Below are 14,081 nucleotides of genomic sequence, written 5' to 3' on the forward strand. Positions count from 1 at the left end.
AAATTATTGTTAAAAAAATCCCATACAATAGGAAACTCTATGAAAATTACCTTGCTCTGTTAAACAACTTGGGAAATATAAAAAAATAACAGGGCAAAAAGTTTTGCCTTCAACTGTATATATAGTAGTTATCATATAAAAGTTATATTTCTGTTTTCTGTAGATACTCATTAAAAAAATGTATGTTGAATGTGGAATGTCCTCTTTATGATAATTCAGCTTCATGGTATGGTGTTGGAAACATCCCCTAAAATGGGTTGCTGAGTCAGGTTATAATAAACATTCAGTATTCACAAGCAATGACAATACATACATGCAGTGGCACACGTTTAAACGTTCAAAAGGTCAACCTCAATATCTTCCACAACAATCTTTTTAAGACTACAGTGCCGATTAAACCCAACAGATGGCAGCACATTCCTTTGGAACAAATGATGATTCATTCAGTCAACTCTCATCTTTCAATCCTTCAAAATTCAACACATTTATTAGAAGCAGACATAACTGATCAAAACAGAAATTCTCACAAAAACTGAGAAGCAAAATGAACTTGAACGATAATGATTGAACATTTACAATAGCTTAGTGTTCACTGAGCAAGAACAGGAATTCACAAGGACGTTAGACAACGTTCATGCAGTAACATGCAACACTACATAGCCATGGTACCTTATTAGCTCCTAGCAAGTGCATTATGGTATAGCTTGGATTGAGGACTAAAGGACTCCACTGGAAAGTAAAAAGGTTGGAGGAACTTCAATAAAATGTCAATGAGATCAGGATATTTTGCTGCTTTAGAGGTTGTATGGTGTAATTGAGAACCAAATACCACTGCACTGCAAAACCTCCTTTTACAACCTTATTTCAAGACATTTTTAAGAATAAAATACAATGCAAATTCAGATTGTGTAAGATTATTTATGATTGTTTTTAAAATCTTTCTTCATTAGTAAATTTTAACAATAAACTTAGCTTAATTACAACCTGAGACCTCATTTAAGACCAGCCTTGTATTTTTAAGACTTAATTTTGGCTATTAGAAGTTGTTTTAAAGGTGCTGTATGTAAGCTTGACGCCCAGTGGGATTGGCCCACTAGGTATTGCAGTTCAAAATTAAAACACTTTTTTACTGGGCCCCTCATCTGAAGACTTCACACAAACACAGGTTGCCAGATAGACGACATCAACATGAGCAAGTGTGCCTGACTATCGAGCCTACACCATAACTACACGCGACAACATGTGACAAAAGGATTGTTTTCCATGTTAAAAGAGTTGTTTCTTAAATATCTGCAAACATGGTTGCTTTAGAACAGTCAAACAATTACATACGGCACCTTTAAGTTTGCCTATTAAAAAGAGTCAATAATCATACATTTTCTTATTTTATCTGTAGTAACTTGTTTACCGATAACAAATTCACTCACACTTGTTCTTTAGTTCCAAAATAAATTCCATTATGTTTTGTTGCAATCCGCATGTTAAGTGTGACGTCATGCGAAGCGGCTTCAGGTCCAAGCGCTCTATGAAAATGTATAGGGAGACTCAACAAATGGTAATAATAAAGATTTACAAAGCAAAGTATTACTTTCGAAAATTACGATCGCAGTTTATATGTCCATGTGTAATATCAGATGGTCAGAAAGTGATAATTTTTTTTTGATTGTTCAAATTTGTGATCCAGCAAGCCCAGAGAATGATGTGTACACTATGATTTTTTATAAAATTCACTTTATCGTGTGATATGACTAAAATCATAGACAAATGACTAAGTGATCGTAAACAAATATTTTCTCAATTCAAATGAGTAGCGGCTTGGACTCGGAAACAGTATTCCATATGTCACTGATATGTCACAATTTAACAAGTGGATACATTTACAGTGTAAATCCTGTCAAGGCTTATTAGAATAATAAAAAATGCATGCACGTCTGATCTTTATCTTTTTTAAGTTTAAATGTTTGGGTGATTTAAAAAAAAAAAAAAAACCTTTTCACACAAAATAAGAAAAGCTTATAGATTTAAAAGCTATTAACAAGCCAGTTTTAAGATAACTAGACTAAATACACTGCTTGTAATAAGTGTTATTATACAGTGCTCAGCATAATTGAGTACACCCCATTTTGAAAATGAATATTTTTATCCATTTCTAAGTTAATATAGGCAATGTATTTTGGTGCATTTAAACAATACAGTTTTATTAAACAGATATATTTATTAAAATAATATTTTAGTCACCAAACATATTTAGAAATTTAAAGATAATACAATTAAATTCAAGCAAACTATTGCAAAAAATAAAAAATAAATAAATACAACCTACAAAAATTCAACTAAATATTTCACTTTTTTGCTTCTCTTAATTTTTCCTCTTTTTTAAATTTATATTTTTCTATAACATAAATTTGGGTGTACTAGTTTTTGGACTGTTATCTTAAGTTATTTTGTTAGACAAGCTCCAAATTTGGCTGCAGTACTGAGTAATCTAATGTATATGCACAAATATAATATTGTATATCTTCCTATCAAAAATATTAATTTAAAAGATAGATTTGTGGGGGGTGTACCTATATATGCTGAGCACTGTACTTGTTTTATTTACAAAAGCCCAAATATGGTTTCTTCTTCTTTTTTTTATTTCGTCTTACCAACTATAATAATCTCACTGCCCTGGCAGATCATTTGCTTTGTTTCTAGTCTCTATCTTCTTAAACCATTCATTTACTTCTCGTTTTTTTTTTTTTTTACAGTCATACGTGCTTGGTTACACAACAGCAGAAATGGACAAAAACAACACTCTGCGTAACAGATTGTTATGATAACCAGCTGAGCCTTTTTACACGTTTTTTTTTATTTAATCAAACGATTACAAATCCTGGAAAATGTTGCATCAGTAATCAATGCTGATCTAATTATGAAATACATGAAGAATTAGTGTGTAGAGTTCAGATCTGTAAAATGTCTAGTGGAAATAGCTGTGGATCTTTATCAGACTGATTAGGTACAGTTGTCTGTGTGGTAATGAGCTCACCTTCCCATAGATGTCATGCACTGTGATATGGACAAAAATGGATGCTTCTGTCATTCCCTCCAAATAAACGTGTCTATATCCTGTGGGAGTGGAAGAGAGGAGCAATGATTGAGAATGGGATGAAGAAAGGCATTTGTGAGAGTGTTCAGAGAGTGAATGGAATTGAAAAGACATGATGCCATCTGTATTTTGGTGACCAGTATTTGATTCTCTGAGTGATAAGAGCAGAGAGAGCCCTGGTCTTGTCCAAAAGCAACACCTCAGGCCTTCATTAGTCCAATGGCACACTTCACAAGGCACCACTCTAAGACACAGGAACCTGCTGATATCACTCACTTTGCATGCTGTTCATTAATGACCTTGAGTTCTTTGCTCACTTTATGCTCTCTATGTCTCATAATCTTTTTTTTCGGTTTATATTGGTTATGTAATTGCTTATAAAGTGACTGCTGTTCACACAGAATTAAGTGGTTGTTTCTTAGTGGGGAAATTCCCACTTGTAGTTCAGTTCACATTTGGCTGAGACCAACTAATTTAATTCATTTCTGATTCATTTTTTCTCACTGTCATTTTTAAGACCAATATAGATTGCAGAAAATATAACAATAATAACTCAGCAAACTAGCAAAGTCATGTCGTGTGGTCTGTTTATGTTGCCATTCATGTGGTCACCTCTCACCCACTGGCACCCACTGACCTCTATAGCATTTTTCTCCGTACCATGGAAGTTGATGTGCAACCAGCATTCTTCAAAATATCTCAAAGGTTTTAAACCACTCATAAAGGTTTAAATCCACATAAGCAAGAATACATGCTGAAGAAATTTTGATTTTTTTGTCTTTAAATTGTGATTTACATTAAAAAAAGCTTTGTTTTTTTTAAATGTCCCTTAAAGAGCCCCTATTATGGGTTTTTGAAAATAACCTTCCATGTAGTGTGTAACACAGCTCTAAGTGAAGTGAAATATCCAGCTACGGCTTGAATCTGAAAGTGAACTGTGTTTAAAACAATTGATTCATCTATAAAAGAGTTGACTCATAGTGGTTCGAATGAATCACCATGGTAATGAGTATTTAGTCATGTTGGTGTGGCGTCAATACGGAACTCAAGCCCCGCCCATTTGTTGCACGCGCAGACTGGGGGAAAATTGAACCCCCCGGCCCCACCCATAAACACTATAGAAAGAAAAAGAGGAAGACAAACACTGTAGCAGATCTCGACAGAATCAAGTCGCGTAGACGCTGTGCTCTGAAATGTGAGGGACAGTTAGTGTTATTTTCCCTACCCAGAGATAAGGCTGTAAAGAGTCAGTGGTTGAAGTTTATTTTTGCAAAAATACATCAGCATTATAGCCCCAGCCTTGTGCTGTGTTCCTGTCATTTTTCTGACGAGTGCTTTCTACACGCTTACAAAGGGGGATTCGTCAGCCGTTTGTTTAAAGAAGGATCAGAAAAGACTATTGATATGGGACTTAGTCAGAGCATGACAGGAACTTTACAGTACACAGTTCATGGATCAGTTTCTTCCTCCATTTCACAATTGTAAGTAAGTGAAATTAATACGCATGGGCCGTTATAAGTTTCTAACGGTATGATAACCTTGTATAAAAATATCTCAGTTTCACAGTATTGTAATCACTGCTCTTTTTAAATGTCTCGGGTAAAAGATTAAAACTTTTCACACTTTATTTTGATGGTCCGTTTGTTGAATTTAAGTTACATTGCATATACATGTCAACTAATTCTCATTAGATTATAAGTAGACTGTTAGGTTGGGGTTAGGCTTAGTTTAAGTTGACATGCACTTTCAAAGTTTCTGATAGTCAGTTAAATGTCTTTTGAAAGAGCAGCATCAACAGATATTAGGCAGACAGTCTACTAATACTCAAATGGTCCATAAAAATAAAGTGTTGAGTGAAGTTTTACCCTTTTTTTCCACACATACCTTAGGAATGGTAGAGCAGAAAAATTTTCGGTTTTAAAACTTTGACTTTTCCAAACCATGGTATATACCTTGAAAATGGTTGTCGTCCCATGCCTTGCGATTAAAATGGTTGCCTCCTTGTTTTCTCTAGCTTAAAAAATTATGTATTTAATTGTGTTTTGTTTGTATGTAATTATGTGTTGTTTTATATGGCCACCATCAGCTGTTCCTACACACATGCAGCGGTCAAGTTTCAAAATAGTTCAGCTTTTGCTGCTGTATGGATTAATACTGAATGTGTGTCACTGTTTTTACTTATGTTTAAGAAAAGCGCAATATGCTGGTGTTTATCTGCATTGCTTTAATGCACCTGCATTGGGCTCACACATAAACTCTGCACCCTCACTACTTAAAAATAGTTTATAAGCCTTAGTGGGCATTTCTCTCTGTCTTACACTGAACCCAGTCGACCAATTACAACAGACTGAGTCATCAGACCAATCAGCGGAGTTTAGCCATGCGCTAACGGAGGGTTTGGGAACAAATGAATCGCTGAATGAATCATATGGGAGTCGTTGGTATAATTCGAAAAAAAAAAAATATATTATAAGACAATGAAAGTGTGTTTTGACCTTGCATGCATATCAGCCTGTTGTTAGAGACCCCAAAACCAAAATATGACATTTTTTAGTGCATGATAGGGGCTCTTTAAAAACTCACGCCATTCCAATCCCCTGAGAGCATCGTTCTTCTTCACAACATAAATAAAGATCAAAACATTCCATGTGACTTCTGTGGATCAACTGTAATCTTTCAATGTCTGGATTTTGTATAAAATATCTTCATTTGTGTTCCGAAGATAAACAAAGGTCTCAGGGCATTGGAACACCATGAGTGTGACTAATTTCTAAAAGCCTTTTCATTTTTGGCTGTCTATTGGCATCTTTTATGAAAAAAGGTAAGGTGAATCTGGTTTATTTGCATATATCTTGCATATGTGGAACAGCATTCTGGTAGAATATTTTAAAGGTACACAAGTCCAAAACTGCTTATAGACACCTACAGATAAAATATCTCTTACCTGGCATTAGACTGCTGAAAGCTATGGTTCTCTGGCCCACAAAGTCTCGTCCAATGGGGTCGTGATCCCAGACCAGAAAGCGGACTAGAGCCACCTCAGGCATATGAAGTGTGAAGGACAGAGTCTCTTCCCACACAGGGTTAAATCCTACATTAACAAACACATGTTAACAAAGCGAAATGTCATCTAATCTTGTTTAAGTTCAAATAAGTTTGCTTTAGACTTTCTCATTATCTGCTAAATTTGATGGTCAGGGTTGTAAAAATCCTTCAAAGTCTATTATTACTTGTAAATGTGTGTATGTACTGTATGCATGTATACATGTAGGCTTGTATTTATGTAATTATGTATTTATTTATTTTTTATTTTTTTATTTTAAGATGATGATAGGACATTTAATAACCTTTTTCATTTACATTTTTTCTGACAGATGGATAGTGGTCATTCACCCATTAATCATCATCATCGTCAACTATATTATAATGTAAATCTGAAATTAATTAAATTAGAATGGACAGAATGACTTTGAACTGTTAAAAAAATGTTATCTTATTTAAAATTTTTCATTTCACTTGCGCAAATAGCAGCATAGTTTAAACAACAACACATCATAATTCCTCATCATAAACAATTTATTCTCTTTAAAACATAGTGCTCATCATTGTGACTTTTTACCCAACTTTCCAGTCAGTAGAGGAGACAGCACAATGTTGCTGGTTACTTCAACTTTAAATGAGATACCAGTAATACAGTACTGACAAAGATTCCAAAGTGTTCTCAAGTATTCTCAAAAACCACCAGCTAGAGATTTTCAGTAGGGCTGTTTGATTATAGGAATTTTGATCATAATTGTAATAACGATTATTTAAAACGATTATCAGTTGAAGTCAAAATTATTCGCCCTCCTGTGAATTTTTTTTAATGCATATAAATATTTCCCAAATTATGTTTAACAGAGGAATTTTTTACAGTATTTCCTATAATATTTTTGCTTCAGGAAAAAGGCTAATTTGTTTTATTTTGGCTAGAATAAAAGCAGTTTTTAATATTTTGAGACCTATTTTAAGGTCAATATTATTAGCTCCTTTAAGCAATATATATTTTTGATTGTCTGCAGAAGACACTACTGTTTTACAATGACTTTCCTAATTACACTAATTAAGCCTTTGAATGTCACTTTAAGCTGAATACTAGTCTCTTGAAAAATATTGAGTAAAATATCATGTACTTTACATCATAGCAAAGAGAAAAGAAATCAGTTATTAGAAATGAGTTATTAAATCTGTTGTGTTTAAAAATGGGTTGAAAATAAATCTTTCCATTAAACAGAAATTGGGGGAAAGGGTCGCTAATAATTCAAGAGGGCTAATAATTCTGATTTTAACCAATAGAATAAAAATATGAAACAAACTGTGCTTTAAGCATCTTCCCTGTAAAAAAAAAAACTTCAGCTAAAAGTCCTTCAGTCAAGAGCAGTGAGGGATTTTCTCCATTTGTTGTTTGATTCATAATAAAAATAGGCGGCAGGAGGAATATTGCGCTGTCACTTTAAGAATAGTGCAGCTCTGATATGGTTTCACTTTCACATGTCTTTTGATTCTGAACTTGTTTGTTTATTACACAAATGAGGGTAAATATGAATATTTATTAAGCACCGCGCTCTGACACAAATGTGCATGTATTTGACCATTTAAGTGCTCGCATTAAGATGGCATTAGATGTGTGTGCTCCGCTCATCTCCGAGCCTAAGCGCGCACACACACACAGAAGCATGCGGTCTTGTTCGTGCTTTTAAACATGAATGATTCAAATGTTCATCAATAAATGATGCGCATCCCGTGCTGCAAACGTTACATTACAGTACATGCTTTTAGTAATGTTCACGTGGAACTGAGCTTTGCAGAGCAACAAATGTGTACAACTGGAAAGGGGGTGGTATATGATGCAATAATCGTTTATCTCGATTAATGCTTTTTCCTAATCGTTAAAAGCCGAAATCAAAATCGGATTTTAGATTAATTGCACAGCCCTAGAAGAGAGTCTGGTAATTTGAACCTGGCTAAAATGCTTTAGTGGACACAAGTTTTTTTTATATTTATTGTTAATATGGCCTATTTGTTCTTATACTTGAGCCATATCTTATAAGGGAGTTCAGAATAGTCCACTGTGTTTCTGGACACATAACTTGCATACTTGTAATTATAGACTAGAATTATGCTACTTTATTTGTAAATGTGTTTACAAATGATTGGCACTCATTAACATACACACGTTTAACTATCAAATCTGCTGTTTACAAAGCATTTGTAAATCCGGAGTCGAGTTTTTGGAAAGGTCTGTTTTACATGCAAACTATACTTACATGTATTCATTTAGCAGACGTTTTTATACAAAGTGATTTACAAAGTTTTCTATATTTATGAATGCTTCATAAATGGGGCCCAATGTTTTGTTGTTATTATTAGTACACAAAGAATCAAAGTAAACACTTTAAACAGTTCAAATGATTCTATCTATATGACCAAAAAGTATGCAGTATTTTAAGCTGTTTAAAGAAAAATTGCAGCCTTGTCATCTTCAAAACCAAAATGCATAAAAACCTGTGACAGAGGCAAAACCATGGGATGTCATGTTTCACACTGATAAAATTGTGCATGATAGGCTGCATTTACACTGCATGGTTCAAGTGACTCAATTCTGACTTTTTTTCTCCCATGTGGGCCAGATCGGATATGGCCCATGTACATATAAGCAAGAAAAAATTACATGGATTTAGATTTGCTCAAATCAGATTCAGGGCATGTTCATATGTGGAAATTTATCCGATATGAATCTGATCTGTTCCCCCGTGTCTGCAGTGTAAGCAGGTAGATCTGATTTTTACCTGTCAATGCGAATCGCCCATCATTAAAAACCATAGCAAATGACGTCAAGTCTGACGCTTTCATTTCAAAACAGACTTCAGCAGAGTTGCCTTAAAAAATCTTAAATCTCATACACAAGGACTAAAAAAGCTTTTCTATTGCTTTGTAACACAAGCATTTAAGCATGTTAACAAGAGTGAGAGATCGCAATCACGTGCATAAATCATGCCATGGACACAACATTAAATTGCCTACTGGTTTAAAAAGGCCTAGATTAAAAGAAGATGGCCAAATAAAAATTATTTCTGTCATAAACTATAGTAAAACAGCTTGTCAAAAAGAATTTAAAAATAATTAAACTTTGCAAACAGATTAAACACAGGAACAGAGAAAAGAGCAAACTTTTATTATCAGCTGTCAGTCAGTGCCTGCTCTTTTTTTCCTGATCATTGCGCCTTTGCCGTGTGCTGTGTAAAGCCCTGCTCACACTGTGAGATTTCAACCACGATTATGTCATCTGAGACAAAATTGGGAAATCCTAAAAAATTCCCGAAACCTTAGGCTAAAATTGGTGATCTTTAATTGTTGGTTTGACATGCTCACAGACAGCCGCTTACTGCCCGTTGCAATTAAACTTTTGGGGGAAATGTCAAAAGTTTTTTTTTTTTTTTGCGGTTTCATTATTGAGACTCGCTGTGTGCAAAATTGCAGCTAAGATTGTTTTTGTTTGCTGTGAGGAATCATTTCAGAACGCAGGATAGAGTAAGTGTCACGGGTGGATGACGTCAAACTCCAGGGGCGTTTTCTTTTGTATTTGGCATTCAGTTTGACTTTATGATGGCTGAGATCTTACAATGTGACATGGAAGTCATGTTCACGCAGTCTGACATCCTAGATTCATTCAGGATTACAAAAATAATTTTTTTTTAAAAATCACACAGTGTGAGCCGGCCTTTAATGCAGACAATCGGATATGAGCCACTTTTAAAAAAGGAGAGTCAGAAGAATCGGATACAGTCACAAAATCGAAATTGACCATCTAGATCTGCAGTGTAAATGCAGCCATAGTGAATTTGAAAGGGAAAATAAATAATTGGCAAGGGTTGTGTGTTGTGTTGTGTTATGTTTACCATGTATGACAGACAATTTTCATTGTCAGTCTAGCAACAGTCTGAACTAATCAATGATGGATTTTTTTATCTCCACCTTTGGTTCATATAAGCTCAACAGCAACCTAGTTACAAGAAAAAAAAAATGTACCATTATCATCCACAACTCTGGTTTGCTCTTTACAGCAATCCACAGGCAGACCAATAATCTCCACCTCAACGAATGGATCGATGATCTGTAAAAGACAGCCACAAACATCAAAAATATCAATTACATTTTACTGCTCTGAAGCCTGGAGGAGATGTATTTTTGTCAGGTATTTTCTTACCTCACCACGGTCCCCTAGCATTGAATCTGGAGGTTTGGGCAGCTGCTGTCCACTAATGATTTTTATCACTAGCTGTTTCTTAGGATTTGCAGGAAGTGGTTCATCACTTAGAGGGTTGAAGGCGCCTGGAATAGATTTTCAGAGAACACAATTCTTAGAGTACATGAAGAATTACTTGAGCCTTACTATTGTTCAGGCTATAAAGCAACAAAAGTAGTTTCATGCTTACCTTTAGACATCAGGCTGGGTTTGAGCACATAGCCACTGCCTCCATTCACCATGAATTTGGCTCTGTTTAACTGCATCATACGACCCTCTGTCTGGTAGTTTAAAGCCACTGTGGGTTAAGCAAGAGACAAACTTCTCATTTCCCCATTCTGATTTTCTTTATTTCCATCTATATTTCCAGCTTCTTCTCATTTATTCATGATTTTTTTAAATCATCTATTTATTCAGCTGTTTAAATATAAATAAACTGGATGGCTAACGAACGATGAGGTTTCATCATGGCCTGATAAACATTTCATTCAGCAAACAATCAGGAGAAGAACTCAGCTGTGGCTCCACAAGTTCCAATTTACCCTTGCTTATTGGACCCATATGATTTCAAACACACAAGCACACATCCGCAAACACACACACACACGCACACACGCACACACGCACACACACACACACACACACACACACACACACACTGCTTCTTAATCCCTTTTTGCAAATTTTTTTGTTCAATTAAATACATCTCAAAATGGACAATGAGTTCACAAAATTCTAATGGACTCCACAGTCACCATATCTCAATCCAATAGTGCACCTTTGTGATGTGGTAGAACCAAAGACTGTAAAAGATATGGACGTAGTATCTGTGACCGAGGTTTCTGAAGAATGCAAAAAAAGCTACAAGTAGGCGTGGCCAACTGTCACCATTTTCTTCATGCGTCATCGCACCGACCGGGGGATACCAAACAAGAGCAAGGAGGCGGAGTGTGAGCGGAGATACAGGCTAGTATTTTGCTTAGACAGGCTTTTCTCTGGGAGAAACGCTTAGAACTTCATTACCTGTTACTCATTTGTGTTCTGACCACATGTGCTTGGTTGTGTACTAAATCAATAAAGTGTTTACTCTTTTTAAAAACACTGTTGTAATACATTGAACCACTAAACATTGTTCTTATGACGTTTTTTTACAGGAGGAAAACGCAAATTACTTCCAAACACTTCAAATATAGTATGTGTTAGTAAATGCAAGGCTATTTATGAAATCCAGGCATAGCTCTGTAAGACAACATTTCAGATGACTGTTCTAGAGCCTACAGCTAATCAATCTGTCAGATTCTGGATGCATTACAGGTCAAAAGAAAATTCAACAATCAACCGGAATCAGCTGAGGTAAAGTGACGGCGACCAGCGAGACCTAGCTGTCACTCAAGGGGCCACGCCCTTACTTATAAAGATTTAATATAAACTAAATGGAGGAGTTATAAAAAAATTCACCCCCTCACAGTTGTCATGAAGGGTAACAGTGGGGTCAATAAAAATTTGCCCTTATGGAGCCAAGACTAGCAGAATTTCGATGAATTGCAGTTTCAGTTACTTCCGTATATTTGCTTCACGAAGGAGAGCGGGAGGTTGCCACTTGGGTAGAACAGGAGATACATATCATGGATGTGCAACCAACAAGACTGAAGTAACTCAGTGATTCTATTATGTCAATATGGACCAAAATTCATTCATTCACTTTCTCTTCGGCTTAGTCCCTTTTTTAATCATGTCTTTGGGGGAAACCAGAGCACCAGGAGGAAACCCAAGCCAACACGGGGAGAACTTTCAAACTCCACACAGAAATGCCAACTGACCCAGCCAAGGCTCGATTCAGCGACCTTCTTGCTGTGAGTCGAACGTTCAACCCACTATGCCACCGTGCAGCCATGGACCAAAATGACCTTATTAAATATATGACATCAAAATTAAAGGCGTTGTTAAAGGCAAACAGGGTTCCAATCTGGTAGCAGGGAATACCTAAATGCATACTGTTGTGTAAACCCTTGAGTTGTCACTATATTGATAAGAGCAAAAATGTGCATAGCTATATTTTTAAATTGCACAAGTAGGCGTATCAAACTTCAGTCAGTCTGTCTGCAAATCAAGACCCAGATGGTACGTGCAAGCGGGAACATATGGTTTTACAGAGAGGATCGCTAAAACACACAGCATGCACACGTACACTCCTATGCTGGGGTCACTGGGTCATCTTTGAATTTTTATTACACATTGAATACACACTGTTTATTTGTGTTTCTGATCCTGTTGTCTGTTTATTGTTCTCAGTCACTTTAAGAACTTAATTCACTTTAAGAACTATAAAGAACGTCCTCCTGGTCCACAAACCAGTGACCTTCTTGCTGTGAGGCAACTGTGCTAACCACTTTACATCTATGAGTGTCCATTTATTTGTGTGGTTTTCTCACCTAGTTGGCAACCCACATTCCAGTATGTTTGTGGGTTAAAGTTGCTGGAGTCGATTCGGTAGGCAGAAGGATAGATCCGAGAAAGCTGTCGTTGGTTGAATGTCAAGAAGCGCTCGGCTCGATGGTGCACCAAGTTCTGAGCTCGTGCCTCACTAAATGACAAAACATTACAGGGTGATCCTGAAAGACATGGATGTAAAAAAGCCTAGGTTAGAAGCATGTTCTTGAAAAAAAAAATGAATTAAACTTTGCTGAACAATGGAATCGATATGCTGAAGCCATTCGTGTCATTTGTATACAATACTGAAAACACAAATGATTGTGTACATTGTATTTTCTTAAGTTCTTGACAGTGTGGGTCAAAAGCAGATAAAAGAGTTCTCACCCTCATCTAAACACTCCTGAGAGGCAACAGAATTGGTAAAGACCACCAGATCTGAAAGATCTCTGCTCAGCTTTATTGTTTTCCTTCTCCGTCCACCTCTACAGACAGACACAGCACAATAAACTGTTTGTGAAAAACTTCAGAATGCTACAGAGACTGGAGTTACAAAAACATTCAAAATTATGTTGTTAGTAGCATTAAAGTGATAATAACTATTCCAACAGAACCTCATATCTGTTTTGCTATCTCTGATATCATTTTGAAAAAGACATTATTTTAAAATTAAAACATATATACTCTGCTACTTTAAGAAGAGTTCAAATTCTTATGAAAGAAATCACTGTAACTAACTTCCTAAAGCCTCTGACTTGCCTTAAATCCTCAAAGAGGAGAATAATTTTATCATTTTATTGTGTTGTTTTAAGGTGGCACCAGTTTTAACTGAATTAAAAATTTAGTAACATTTTTACAAAAAGGAGTCAGATAGGCTGATAGTTTGTTTTCATTTTAGTCAATAAATGAACATGATTTTTGGCAGCATTAAGTACACGTAAGCATGCCCATATACAGCAAACATGTACAGCAAAAAGATAATGCGCACACTTAACATGCTTGTTCAGATCGAGTCTGTCATTATTCAGTCAACAGGTTGACAAGAAATAAGATGGTCTTAAGGATATATTCAAGAAGTTTAAGAGATTCCCTAACTTATTTTTTACGTATATTGTTGTGAATCCAGTCCCCAGGTGAAATCAACAGTGTAAAGACATAAGGCAAAGGTGATTCATGAATAGCTTATTTATAAAAAAATAAAATCAAAGTGAATTTTTTAAATCCCATCTTTGAAAACTATTTTCAGAAGTTTGCATTATATGGCTCCCAAAGCTC

The 14,081-nt window shown here is 35.6% G+C and overlaps 1 protein-coding gene across 1 annotated transcript in view; it reads right to left on the bottom strand.

The window, feature by feature from the left end:
• Window positions 1-14,081, bottom strand: part of plch1 (phospholipase C, eta 1) — a 173,804-nt gene that overhangs the window by 7,293 nt on the left and 152,430 nt on the right. Inside the window, exons 15-22 of the mRNA XM_056478120.1 lie at window positions 13,194-13,291; window positions 12,809-12,988; window positions 10,567-10,674; window positions 10,338-10,462; window positions 10,160-10,244; window positions 6,036-6,182; window positions 3,032-3,111; window positions 670-729 (exon numbers count right to left, since the gene is read on the bottom strand). Of these exons, the coding sequence (XP_056334095.1) occupies window positions 670-729; window positions 3,032-3,111; window positions 6,036-6,182; window positions 10,160-10,244; window positions 10,338-10,462; window positions 10,567-10,674; window positions 12,809-12,988; window positions 13,194-13,291 (883 nt within the window). The remainder of the gene's footprint in view (window positions 1-669; window positions 730-3,031; window positions 3,112-6,035; window positions 6,183-10,159; window positions 10,245-10,337; window positions 10,463-10,566; window positions 10,675-12,808; window positions 12,989-13,193; window positions 13,292-14,081) is intronic.

Source organism: Danio aesculapii, chromosome 18 (genome assembly GCF_903798145.1).
Source record: "Danio aesculapii chromosome 18, fDanAes4.1, whole genome shotgun sequence".
Lineage (NCBI taxonomy): Eukaryota > Metazoa > Chordata > Actinopteri > Cypriniformes > Danionidae > Danio > Danio aesculapii.